Raw genomic sequence first — 14,240 nt, forward strand, 5'->3', positions numbered from 1 at the left:
CAGGTGGCAAAAATGCCATCAAAACAAGGCCATATTTTAATTGCTAGTATCAAACTAACGTCTAAAACTAAACTTTTCTGATTTGAGATTCTAACCTTTATAAATTCTTACAAAAGCATCATTATTTACCCTTTGTGTATGAAATGAAGCAAGGATTCATGGCCCTTCTTTATACATAAATTCTGACAGTACCTGAAGGCAGCATTGTTGAGTTCACGTCCCTTTAAACCCCTCCTTCTACCGAAACAGTAAATAGGTGGAGTATGTGGCATTGCAGCGTCAGTGTAGTAAAGTCTGCTGACTGAGGAGCTGGACAGTTGTCTGGATACACAGTGAACACTTGAGCTGGAGCCGAGTCATTTTAGCATCTAGACCTCTACCTGCTTTTTAAAAATCTACGTTAAGGTAAATTTTTTTTTTCTAACACATTTTGCCAAAACCAAATGCTTTTCAGATTGGTTTACTGACAAGCACTTTGGTATTTTTTATCAAAGTTATATACATAGCCTATATATAAAATGTGTTCGTTAAAGAGCTAATAGTGTTCTTATATGTTTTTAATTAACGTGAACGTTTAGCTGCAGGTTCTGAGTGAATCTTTTTACGTTTGCATTGTCTCAGTCACGTTAATAATTTGGATAAAATGTTGTTTATGGCATTTATAACCGAGATAAATAAAGTTGATAAGGGCAGCAGTTAGCTTAACGTTACTTAGCTAATAACGTTACAAAACTCTGCACTTCACATAAAAACTAGTGTTTCATTAACTAACGTTACTTAATAACACCGAAAGTCAAATTATCAGTAAAAAAGTAAGAAACTAAAGGATAACGTTAGCATGAAACCATGCTTGCCTAAATACATTTATATTGACAATGTTATAACTCATTAGTAATATAATTCACTTAGGGTCTTTATTGTGATTTTATATGTGACGTCGCGGCGAAATGTAGGCTACATTAGCTAACGTTAGTTAACTGTTTGAGAACGAAAACTCAACTGTAGCGTTACCCATTGACATGTTGGACACTGAGCGATAGGACAGCAGTTGGTATTCAACCCTATCGACATTTAGTCACATTCCTAAACAATTAGCCATACATTCTGATAACTTGGTCCAGCTTGTCCAGCTGCTACTTTGGTTCAACATGTTTTCAAGGGTCAGAGGTAACACACACATGTGTATTGACAATTATTCTGAAAAGTTATGTAACAAGTGCCAGGAATAAATTACACTTCAATTAAAAATGTAACGGGCAGTAATGTATTCCAGAGTTTCCACAGGGATCGGTGAATCGCCATCACTCAAGAGTTCAACAATATTAAAATTCCATTAGTCTTGGTTCAGTGGAACATTTAGTGTCCAGCATTGATCTCAAAACTGTTTAAGACTATTTCCCCAGGTGGACTGAATACTGAATGAAATTTGCCAAGTTGGAAGAAACAAATTATTGTCTTTGGCAACTTCGATCTAAAAGCATTCACATATATAATAATAACTTAAGATTGACTGGTTTCTATCAAAGCACACCTCAGCTGACTTGTTGGCCTGTACACTTCAGCACTGACCTTCTTATCACACCCAACCCCTGAGGGAACTTTGAGGGTAATATTAGTGGTCTTTTGATCCGCTGTTCTACAGTCTCTAATCTAGCTGGGAGGAGGACTTAGCCACCCACAAGATTAATACGTTCTACTGCTCTAGGTTTTCTTTTCAAATAATTAGGAATAACAGTGCTTTTTCATTTTAGTCTCCCATGTATGATATCACAGCAGGCTTGCTTTGCGGTGATACACAAGGATAGTGTTCAAATGTTAAATTTGTCCCTTGTGGAAGCTCTTGACACATTTTTTAAAGGGGACTGAGTTTGTAATTACAGGCCGATGCACATGTGAGTCAGGGAGTGAATGGATGCATTATGTGGGCTCCGGAGGTGTGGTAACAACAGTGTTTACTCCATGCTCACGCTTCTTCTTTGCTGTTTGTGTTTGTATCCTGCAGTCACAGCCCATCAGACAACAACAAAAAGCCGTAGGGCGTGACATTAACTTTTTGAGGCACTTGTCCTTTGGACAAGTACATTTACGTTTCCTTGTCCATGCACAAAAGTCACTTGTCCGGGTAAAGATTTATTATTTTATAATTTGTTTTGTGTGGATTATGCCACTAAATGTTGCTAATAACTAATAATTTTTTTTTTTTCTCTCTATAATTTCCCTTTTTACCCGGCAAAATATAATCTTTATAGAAAAACTGACTAGTTTAGATTAGAAAAAAGATCATGTTTGGATTACAACACCGGTCTTCTTAAGTAGTGCTTGGGACATGAACACGCATTTCCGGGGTGTGGAAGAGTTACAGACAAATTAACCCTGCCTCAGATGCTTCAGCCTCTCATATCTCCATCTCTCTTCTTAGAACCACACACAATGCCAAACTGGGGAGGAGGCAACAAGTGTGGAGCATGCCGTGGGACAGTGTACCACGCTGAGGAAGTGCAGTGTGACGGGAAGAGTTTCCACAAATGCTGTTTTCTCTGCAGTAAGTACAGCTGTAACACATATACTTCTGACACTTAAAGGACCATTGCTTTGTTTTGCACGTTTTAACTCATGAAGTAAAGATAGAATATAATTTATGTCACTGCTGACCAAGTGTACATATTCTTTCATTGATTTCCCCCCAAGATCAGTTCACTTACTATAGGGAGTACTACTCATACAGTTGGATGATGTCTTATGGAGCTGTCTAACATCTGAAAAAATACTACACATTTTTAACATGAAGCCTGTGTTATTAACTGGGGACAGGGGGTTTGAAGACATGGGCATTTATCAGGCATGTATGGTCCAAAATAAGCTATCGAGTTGCATTATGGGAAGTGTAGGATGCTGCGATTTTGGCGCTTGCCCCATGTTCGGGACTAAAAGTCAGGATATCTCATATTTAACTCGTCTCTTGTGAGTCCCCCAACTTATGAAAGTGCAATACTAAATCCCCAGAGTTCCCTTTTATTATTGTGTTCTTGTCACATTGAGTGAAACTGTTTTGAAGTCTCTTGTTGAAGTAGGCGTTTGCAATTTTAGATTTGAGAACTGAAAAGCATCTAATTCACAAGCTATAGCTTCAAAAACTGAAACCTGGCAGACAAACATTGAGATAAACTGTGAGAAGTCTTGTGAAAAATTCTTGAATTAAAAAAGGTCCCTGAAAGTTAATACATGAGCTAACTCTTAGGTCTCAGCTCTCAGATGTGTGAGTTTTGCTTTCAAGAAAAAGTCTCAGACAGCTCAGGCATTTTTGTAGCTGTTGCTACAAAAAGTCTTAAAGTCTTAAATGTAATTAACATAAGACCTGTCAAAAGCAGATATTGCATCAACATTCACATATTTATATTTATAATACTGTACAGTAGGGCTGGGGGAAAAATAATCAGTAAAATCAGTCAGCAAAACAGAAAATGCAGAAAATCCATGTTATGTACTTCTTGACAAATTAAATAGTCTATAGCCACGACGTTCCACTTCCGGGATTGCTCCGCATTCTAAACACTGGTGGATTTCTGAGGACTATGGTTAACTGCTCCTCAGATCTCTGCAGGGTAAATCCAGACAGTTAGCTAGACTATCTGTCCAATCAGAGTTTTCCGTTGCACAACTAAAACTACTTTTGAACGTACACATGTTCCACCAAAACAAGTTCCTTCCCGAGGCTATTCTGCAGCGGCACCGTGGCACTGTGCAGCGCTTAGCGTCCCCCCACCTCGTCTTGACATTTCTCTCACTGGTCATCGGTTGTTCATTTCACACCGCATTATTGTCAGTTTGTTGGACGGTTCGGTGGTTTGTCCTGTTCCTGAACCGTACTTCAAATGCCAGTGAAGATGTTCCAGCAAAGACCTCGCACAGAGACCAGGATTAAACAAATGCTTTCATTTAGCTGCTATCAGGAGAAGAGCAAAGCAATCCGAGCCTCAAAAGATGAGTTTATTTTTTCCAGCAGCAGTTGCATACAACAGCAGCTTTGTCAGTGACACTCCTACTGAGGACGATGATGAGTGAGGGGACTTGGTGTCCTTGGCTCTCCTTTGCCCTTTCCTCCAGTTTCTCAGTTTGACATTCCCCACTTTTCAGTTCCGTGTAATGAAAGGCAGCTACAGTATACACTGACAGAAATGTCACACAGTTGCAAGCAGAGCCTCATTTGACTCTTTGTACACTTACTGGGGCTTTCTCTTTGATTTGCTCGTACTCATGAATGCATGATCCAACTGCAGCCGAGGAAAACTGAAATACTTTCACTTAAGAGAAACCATAACAATTATAACAAAGATGGTTAAGGAAATGTGAGGATTTAGGTGCAATTTAATCACACATACAGACATCTTCTAACAAGCCTACAAAGCTTTCATTTCAAGCGTTGCAAGATCAGAGAGACGCGAGTGGAGACATTTTCCCAGCCAGTTGTGTGAAATGTTAAACCCATATCAGACAGGCACAAAGTGAGTGTGTGAAGAATTACAACTAAGAACTAATCCCAACAGTCCGTGCGCATGCTTAAGCCACCGCAATGCTTTTGTTTTATTCAAACAATGCATTCTTTACTTTGAACACACCTACCAACTACTGATTTCTCCAACAGCTACTGTTGCGTTTGAATCTAATAAATCCTGTTCTGACATCAGAAAAACTAGTTACGTATGAAAATCTGGATATACATTAATGAAGCCCCACTTCGGAATGCCTTTTCCCACTCTGTATATTAATACTTTTACTTTATAGGTTGAACTTACTTGTATCACTTAGAGAGAAAAGAGTAGACGACAAATACTTAAAGGTTATACTTTGCGTTTTTCTGGTTGTGCTTACCTTAAGTTGATCTTCTTTCAGCTCTTCCATTTTAACTGCCATGTCCAATATTATGCTTATTTTTAGGTTCATACTTGTATTTTGGGTTTCTACTAGAACATGTTTACATGCTTTAATGTTCAAAAAACACATTCTTTTTCTCATACTGTCTGTCTTAATATACCTGTATTCGCCCTCTGTCTAAAACGCTCCGTTTTAGCGCCTGTCTCTTTAAGCCCCCATCCCAAAAAAAGACCAGTCTGCTCTGATTGGTCAGCGTTTTGGCTCTTCTGCATCTGCTGGGGAATGACTGTAACGGCACTGTAGCAGCACATTCTACCTATTGTATATATGGTATAGTTGTGACATCACAACCGTACGGACGTTAGTTACAAGTCATTTTTTCCTCTGAGAACATTTCAGCAACATCTTGATCACAAGAAGATACTGTATTTCTTAGGCGCATAGTGACACCATTCCACTTCCATAACTCCTTCTCTGTGTGTGTGTGTGTGTGTGTGTCCTCAGTGGTCTGCAGGAAAGGCTTAGACAGCACCACACTGGCTATCCATGACCAGGAGATCTACTGCAAGTCATGCTACGGGAAGAAGTACGGCCCTAAAGGCTACGGCTATGGTCAGGGGGCGGGGACGCTCAACATGGACCGGGGAGAGCGGCTGGGAATCAAACACGAAGAGTAAGCCGGGCTAGCTGATTATTATAATAACCATGATCAAGATGATTATTTCAGCCAACATGGAACCAAATTCATCTGCGAAAGTATGCTGTGTTGTCATAGTCGTAGGTTTTAAATTGTATTGCACGCCGTTGGGCAACATGACCCTGTGTGCAGTGATATAATCATTATTGTCATGATCCATCTTTACTGTATATTCTGTAGGTCAGAGTTGTGTTGTGCGTCTGTCTTCCTGTTTGTTACTAAAGTGTGATTTATGGTTCTGCGGAGGCTCCACGTATAGCTTTCGCTATAGCCTACGTAACTGGCCTGAAGTTTATACTTGCGCGTTGGTGTCTGCATCATTCTAGCATATCTTTAAGAGTATAGCAGAGCTGGTGTGTGTGTGTGTGTGTGTGTGTGTGTGTTCATGGGGAGTGTGTTGTAAAGCAAGTGAGAGAGCGACGGGGTTAGCTCCGGAGCGATTACCGACTCTAGAGAGGCATAGTGGGAGAATCGGAGAAAGTGTCTCCCCTGTGCTTTCTGACAGCAGTCGGAAACCTGTAGCAGGAAAAGTTAACCCTCTCCTTGATTTCATGTTGTTTAGGGAGAAGGAGAACCAGGAAAAGTCGGGGGAAATGCAATACTACCAAGCCACGGACGAGCGATGTGCGCCGTGAAGTGTAGTTAAATTTTTTGGAAGGTGCACATCAGGTTACGGCGTATGGTCCAGCGTATGGTCCAGCATAGGGTCTGTGTCTCCACGCACCTACGTATATACCCACGGCGTTGATTTAACGCAAAAGCATAAATTGGCCTTTACTGTGCTTTGTCAGAGCTCTGTTGACCACTCCAGTTCTGCAGTGTTTCCATCTGATGGGATTATAAAACGCACTTTAAGATGTACAAATGTAGACACAGTTTGACAGTAAAAGCCTTTCACTGCTGCCAGTAGCTACGGCATTTTTAAAATATGACTCTGTTTTGCAATTTTATAGATTCACTACAAAACAAATGGCATCTTAAAATGTCTACATAAAGGATCATTCATCACACTTAATTGCACAAGTGGTTGCTGTGAGGTTGATAAGGTCAGTGAGTTCAGTGGCACACTGCGTGTAATGATGTTTAACAGCTGTGGCTGCAGGCTGACAATGCCATTGTCCCCAAAGAGCATGCAGTCATTGTGCTGAACTCAAAATAGTTCCGAAATACATAAACTTAAAAAAAAAAAAACATACTTCACATAGAATTCATGAAAGCTGATGCTAAATACAGACATGGGGGGAAATGCCTGGGAAAAAAGGATTTTATGTTTTGCCCTTATTGCTCTTCACTAGTCTAGCAGCTTTCCAAGTTAACTAGAGAGCAGCATGAACATGAGTCAGTTGGGATTGCTAGATGAGGTGCTGGGTGGCCTGCTAATTAGAGAGATCGTCCAGTAACTCGAAGCTAACATGCTTTGGTTCTTGAACAAGACCGTAAACACCTACCAGATGAAAACAAACTTTTGAGAAAGGAAAAAAAGAAACCTTGACGGGACCATTGGAATAAAGTCTGCATCTTTCTCAAATCCAGCTTGGCTACAGCAGTTCCCAGCTGGTTTGGGGAACGGTGTAGATCCAAGAAGAGAAAAGTCAAAACTGAGGTCTTATATACACATGATGTGAAAGCACTAAAACCAACAGGAAAACCCAGAGCCACACACTCCCACCCTGAGTGTTTACTCCTGCCTCAGGCATCAGGTGATGACCGTTATGAAAGAGTTTATTATGTAACCAGAAGGATCCTGCTTTCCCTCCTCTCCGTCCTCTGCCACAAAGGGCTTCATTCAGGGGCCGCTGGGGCTGGCAGTCACCCTCCGATAAGCACCGATCCAGGGACCCAGGGTGCCCTGCTCACTTTCCCACCACTGGCCACTGCTCTTTTTGTCTTCTAAAATGTTATTGCAATCAGTTACAAAGTTGTCTTAACATATGTTAATCCATTTAAGAATTAATGTTTAACTGATACATCATTCATAAGGTTAGTTACCAAGGTATTTATTAATGCAGTCAATGTTTTGAGTCATAATTGGTTCACTATTAGTAAATGAGTAAATGTTTTCCCAAGAAAAGAGGAGGTTCTGGTACAGGACGTGTTTTACATAATAAAAAAACATTTTCTTTGACTTTTTAAAGGATCAACTTCAGCCTCTAGCTGACATAATAATGATATATTTTCGATGTACTGAATGATGGTGATTTTTGGATTAATGTGTTTTTTAAACAATTTGTCATAGCTTCATGTATTCCCCCGCAGGACACAGACTCACAGACCAACCACCAACCCCAACCCATCCAAATTTGCCCAGAAGTTTGGAGGTTCAGACAAATGTGGTCGGTGTGGAGACTCTGTCTATGCAGCGGAGAAGATCATGGGGGCAGGCAAGGTGAGAGCTTTATCTAAAGCATCTTCTACTCTCTGTTTACACCACAGACCTAAGGTGGTGCCTTCATATCGCTTGTTTTGTCTGACTACTCTAATAATCCAAAGCCTAAAGATGTAATTTTGTACAAACATTCATGGTCTTACAACGATGAATGGAATAACTTTGGTGATTCTCTTGAGGTCGACATTTGTAGTTTTCTATAAATTATCTCAACATCTTTTCATTAGATGGATTGTCTTGACATTTGGAACGGGCATTCATGTTCCCCTCAGGATGAAGGGTAATCACTTTAGGGAACCACTGACTTTTCATCTAGCTGATGTCATCATGCTAAAATGCTTTGATTTGTAATGTGGAAAACATTTCTGTTAAACATCAGCATGATTCTCCCCAATGTGCCGAGGTACAGCCACACAGAGCTGCTAGCATGGCTGTTTTCCAGGTCCCCAGGAAGTGCGCCGGGCTTTGAAGCCAATCGAACATAGTGGCCAAACGGTGGAATTGCAACGACTATACATTTTTTTGAGCGTCACAACCCCACCCATGAAATTCTCGTTTTACTGTCAGAATTTGATCGATTCGGACCAAGAACTTTTGGAAAGTCTAGAAGAGCCTCCATGTTGGCTTCATGCGCCACTGAGCAACTCGCACGGGAATGAACGGGGCGTTGCCTTGAATGCTGTATCCAGTTCATATAATACATCCATGCTGTAAAGTCATGTAGACACTATTTTGGATCATTGTTCATCTCTATATCTAAGCTATAAGAATGATGTGTTTGCAGAATAAGAAACACACTTTGGATACAATACGCACTGTCAGGCCTTTAAACTGAGGCATCAGCCAATATATAAGCCAAGTCCATTATTAGGCTTTCACTAGTGGAGCCAGGTTGCCAAGAATGATGACTCTTGGCTAAGGGGGTGAATTAATTTATCGTGATGACAACACTGACTGAGGGTGTACAACTGATACCACAGACTTTAGGGATGTGCAACTCTGTTCTGGTGTTACTTGTTCACCCTAATGACAAAACTTCACAGAAATTAATCTGCGGTGTGAACTTCAAAGGCTTTCAATGATTTTGAGTGTATTTAAAGCTTCAGTGCGTAACTTTTTGATATTAATGAACGTCCGTTACATTCAAGCCATTGCCACATGAGTTGCAACAAAGTTAATTAAGACTATCAGCTCCACACAACTCTCTCTGGATTTCTCAGTATGACTATGTTCAGAAGATTGTGTCGTCCGGTGACTTTCCCACACAGAAACTTAGGTGAAAATAATGACCTCTTCTGAAGAGTCCATCATGTTTTTTTAATCCTCCGTGTCCTCCTTGTCTACTAGCAACTGCGTGGAGGAGGGAGGGTGGGGGCGCGATCACGGAAGGCTTGTATCATGTGGACACGCTGACAGTGTTGTTATCATGACTTAGAATTAGTGCTGTCAGTTAACGTAAACCCATTTTAACGGCGTACATTTTTTTATCGCGAGATAATGGCCTAGCAAACTTTGTAGTTTTTTTTTCACATGCTGTTGCAACAACTAGTAACGTTACGTTTTGAGTGGATGGCGAGTGTGAGACGCCGAAATGGATGCCAATAAGATTCTGAATGGAAAGTTTACTTTTAAAAAGTTGCCAAATGGTTCCATTGACAAGACCAAAGTGAGAGGCCATTTAGAATAGATAAAAATGTGCGATTAATTGCAAGTTAACTATGACATTAATGCGATTAAATATTTTAATCGTTTGACAGCACTACTTAGAATTCCTCATAGGGGCGGCAGAAACTACGCACTATAGCTTTAAGTTGTCAATTAACGATCATTACATGCAGTTTTGGCATGAACAGCCCCCAACAGAAATCTAACCTCTAACCCAGAGCAGTGTTGTTTCCCTGAACTCCACAGGAACACAAGCTGCGTCACAAACCACAGGGGTACAACTTGTTGGACTAGATTGAACGCACATGCTTCTTACAGCGCTGAACCACACGCAGGAGGTTTGGTGTGGTCTCTCCTAATGAGAGAACACAAATCCTGTTTTTCTGATTAAAGCCACTCCATAAGGTTGTGGATGGGAGCTTCTAAAACAGCTGGCGTTAACTGTGCGAGGCTGTCCAGAGACTGGGGTCCTGGTGCATTTACAGCCGATGAAGTCATAAGACTGTAGAGATGTATCGGCCGGATGTTTAGTTCTGAGGAAGAAAATCAATAAGTCTCAGAGTAGGGAGTAGAGCATTTCCTGCCGCTAATCGCATGCAGATTCATACTTGAGCGGTTTTATAGCAGGTGACGTCATCGGGCGGAGAGCTGTTAATGTGTTTCCTAATGGGAGGCGAGGCTCCACTCATTGGCTAAAGCATAACCCGTAATTTTCTGGGTAATGAAGACATTCAGAAAGGCCCCCCAGGCTGGGAGAGCTGCTTTGATGGGATTTGACGAAAGGAAATGATGACATATGCACCAAGAAACATCTGCTAACATTACCTTTTTTTTTTTTTTTGGGTCTGACAATTTGAGGTAGATTTAGCATAAAAAGCATGAAGACAGACTTGAACAGCTGCCATTGTACAATTCAAATGATCTCTTTCTCTTCGTAGCCGTGGCATAAGAACTGCTTCCGCTGTGCAAAATGTGGCAAGAGCCTGGAGTCGACCACGCAGACTGAGAAAGACGGAGAAATCTACTGCAAAGGTGAGATAAAACATCTGACATGGAACAAAATATGTGTAGGATTTAATTAGAGCAGTACAACTGGTTGGTTCTGTTGAGTTTTAACAGAGAGCCGGGAATAATGGAAGGTGATCTACACATTTGCATTGGCCAACACATGTATTGGCAGAGCTAGAGTAGATGTATAGGTCCCATGGCATGAACATTTCACTTTATGAGGTTTTTTAACATTAATATGAGTTCCCCCAGCCTGTCTATGGTCCCCCAGTGGCTAGAAACGGCGGTAGGTGTAAACCAAGCCCTGGGTATCCTGCTCCGCTTTTTGTTATTATCTTCCCTTTATGATGTCATAAGGGAAAAGGTAACCTCCCCTTTCTCTGCTTTGCCTGGCGCCCACAGCTCCCCAGAGAATTTGGCCCGCCCATGAGGAAATAGAGCTATAACCGTGGCCACAAGCTGGTCAAGGCCACACCCCCACCCTCCACCCTCCACCTTGCCCCCCCACTCTCCTCCTCAATAGCATTTAAAGCTACAGACAGAGAAATGGCACATCCTAAGCTCATTGTGGGACTGGCTCTAGTGGCTGTAATTCTGCACCAAGGCTGAATTTTGGGAAATAGACTTCAGATGTAGTATTAGGGGACCACTAAGGTCTATATAAAATCATCCAAAAAGCAGCATGTCATGGGACCTTTAATCTACAATGCAACGCTTGAGACTCGCAACATGAGGAATCTGCTACAGAGGCATCCAGCAGCAATACATTTTGTCACTTCAATAACCGGTAAAGTGTAATGTGTTAAGTTTTCTGTGTGATCACTGACAGCATGGGTCTATAGTCACTCAGCCTGTAGTTCCACAACACACAGATTATGGATGTTGACATCTGACATGTAAGACTTATACCTGATTAGCTGTGTAGCATGTAAGCATTGTCACTGTGAGCATGCTAACGTTATGCTAATGTCAGCATTAACATTGAGGCATCTGCCAGGACATTAGCAAAGCTTGACTGTTTTGGCTATCACTAGTTCAATCACGTTGCAAAAATGATGACTCTGCTCAGGTGCGAATTTGTGGATCGTCATGACAACACTGTCACAGAGTGTGTACACATAGGCTGTGTGACTTGTGATCTTATACCACAGACTGTGAGAGAATGTGTTCCTGCAACTTTATGCTGGCTTTTACCAAGCTGTAGTCTCGCAGACCTCGCCAGACCTTCCTCCACAGCGCAGCGGAGGAGGGTCTAGCTAGTCCGCACAGCATTCCGGGATGGGAGAAAAACGTTGCTCTGGTTTATTGGCATTTCTTTGAACCAATCACAATCGTCTTGGGCGGTGTTGTTGTTTTGTCCACAACTCAAAGTTTACTGTCGTAGAGAAATAACAAAACGAGAACATATACACCTTTTAAGAAGCTGGAATCAGAGAATGTTTTACTTTTATTTTTAATAAACAATGACTCAAACCGATTAATCAATTATCAAAACAGTTGGCGATTATTTGAAAACGTGACAACTAATCGACTAATCTTTGCAGCTCCAAAGAGAACCTTTAACACATACTGATAAAAAGATGAATTTGTTATTCTAGGTTCCACAGCGTCATACAGAGCACCCTGAGTCACTGCTGTCAGCTGATGTGATCGTATCAGCAAAAAACAGAGCTGCACAGACTGGCTCTTTTGTAACCCAAAACACACACAAACACACACGCAGCCTCTCGTACTCGCTCGTCCGTCGTCCCGCCAACGACACGCCAATCCGTATGCCGTTTTGGCGTGTTATCAAGACACATAATCGCTTTTTAGCGTGTTTATCAACGCCATTCGGCCACCATTGAACTACATTACGTGTGATTTTTCGCCGTAGCGAGTAGTATGAAAGGACATAACACAGGACTTTCACTTGGGTGTGGCGTTTTTCCAACTGTTTTTCTTTTTTTTTTTTTTTTAAGCCTTCCCCAATGTTTCTTTCCTAAACCCAACCGTTTGTCGTTTTCCTAAGCGTGTGACGTTGGTTACGGTCGTGTTTTTGTGTTACTAAAGCCTTTCCCAATGTTCTTTTCCTAAACCCAACCTTTTCTTTTTTTCATTTTTACATGCGTGTGATGTTCTCGCGATAGCACAGCACGTGGCGTTTACATGGTTTTTACATCTGCTGTATACAGCGTAGACATACACACGGATAGCTCAAAATGCGTACAGATAACACGCCATTTGGCTTTAGGAAAGTGGCGTGTATGTTTACGCAAAGTCATGATGCCATGTTGTGAACTCTGAGTTGATTTACCCCGAGATGGGAAACAGAGTTTTCGGTTCCAGAACAGCTGATTTCAATCAACCCCGAGTAGGTTGACTCAGAGTTAAGGGCTGGAGTTACCCCTCTTCCTCAGGTTTGTTTAACCTCCCTTTCTGAAACGGACCCCAGACCTAATATGTCACATTTGCAAAAAATAAAACATTGTTGACATTCAGTTGAAGACAATCGGGGAGTGGTTTCAGTAAATGTTTAAAAAGTCAGAAATTCTGCACCTCAGTGTTTGGCCACAACCTGAGTGGTGAGCTTATTTTAAACGTCAACACGTTGATGTGAGGTAAACAGCTCGGAGTGCTGAGGGAGAGCTGGGAAACAGCACTGTCAAAACAAACACACACAAGCTGTGGCTCATCTCCAGTAGGCCGGAACTCAGCAGTAACCGGTTTGTGGTGCTCCAAGATCAAGTCAAAATTCGAGTGAAATCTCAACAGCAACGGCTTTTTCCAAATAGCGTGACACAATCAGTCCTAATAATGTAAGATGTGTAGCTCAGTGATAGTTCAGCAACTTGATATGGAAGAAAGCAGGCTGACTTGAAGGATTTTTTTTGTTGTTTTTAAAGGATCGTCAAAAAACTTGTGCACTTTGTTTTACAGCTCTTTTCTTTTTAACAATTAACAGATTAACATTTGTTTGTCAAGAGAAACTTAACAACATAAACCCAAACTGTGTACATTTAGGATGCTGAGATTATATTGTTGGTCTGTAATTTATCTAAGAAGCAACGTCTGTGTTCAAGCTGGACAGTACGGAAGAAGAGAAGCAGATTTTTGAGATGATATATAGTGACGTCTTGTAATCCTATGTGGGATAGGCCACACGTCTGAAAACTAAACATCATTCACACACTGGGGAGTTTTACTCCCTTGTTTTGGAAGCTTGACTCAGCAACATGAACTCATGTTGCTCCTCAACGGTTCGGTTTCTTTTAGCATGATAAAGCAGCCCGATAGCAACGCACTTACACATCACCTTACAAAGTTTTGAAATGATGTTTTTTAGTTCGTAGGATGGAGTTTTGGAACAACAGTCTGCAGCTTATTAACGTTTCTTCTTTCCTCTCTTTCCCTCGGCAGCGTGTTACGCTAAGAACTTTGGGCCCAAAGGTTTCGGTTACGGCCAAGGAGCCGGCGCTCTGGTTCACGCTCAGTGATGGCTCGACTGGCTCCATCGCACCTTTTTCTATATTCCTTTGTCCAACATCAACCAGCCCTTCTCTTGCGTTTTCTCCCTCGTGTGCTTTCATGCTTAAGTAGGTGCTCTCGATTCAAATAAAAACATTAACAACA

At 41.4% G+C, this 14,240-nt stretch overlaps 1 protein-coding gene across 1 annotated transcript; it reads left to right on the plus strand.

Moving 5' to 3' along the window:
• The first annotated feature begins 246 nt into the window (after nt 1–246).
• csrp2 (cysteine and glycine-rich protein 2) lies at nt 247–14,240 on the plus strand. The gene is made up of 6 exons (XM_028571041.1): nt 247–405; nt 2,420–2,542; nt 5,377–5,545; nt 7,826–7,955; nt 10,559–10,652; nt 14,028–14,240. The coding sequence occupies exons 2-6, from the start codon at nt 2,431–2,433 to the stop codon at nt 14,102–14,104; spliced, it is 582 nt and encodes a 193-aa protein (XP_028426842.1). The 5' UTR covers nt 247–405; nt 2,420–2,430; the 3' UTR covers nt 14,105–14,240.

Source organism: Perca flavescens, chromosome 23 (genome assembly GCF_004354835.1).
Source record: "Perca flavescens isolate YP-PL-M2 chromosome 23, PFLA_1.0, whole genome shotgun sequence".
Taxonomy (NCBI): Eukaryota; Metazoa; Chordata; class Actinopteri; order Perciformes; family Percidae; genus Perca; species Perca flavescens.

Excerpts from the sequence above, each read along its gene's own strand:
- csrp2 (XM_028571041.1), top strand. The coding sequence starts at position 2,431 with ATGCCAAACTGGGGAGGAGGCAACAAGTGTGGAGCATGCCGTGGGACA. Across the intron at positions 2,543-5,376 it reads CAAATGCTGTTTTCTCTGCA|TGGTCTGCAGGAAAGGCTTA; the intron begins GTAAGTACAGCT and ends GTGTGTCCTCAG. Across the intron at positions 5,546-7,825 it reads CTGGGAATCAAACACGAAGA|GACACAGACTCACAGACCAA; the intron begins GTAAGCCGGGCT and ends ATTCCCCCGCAG.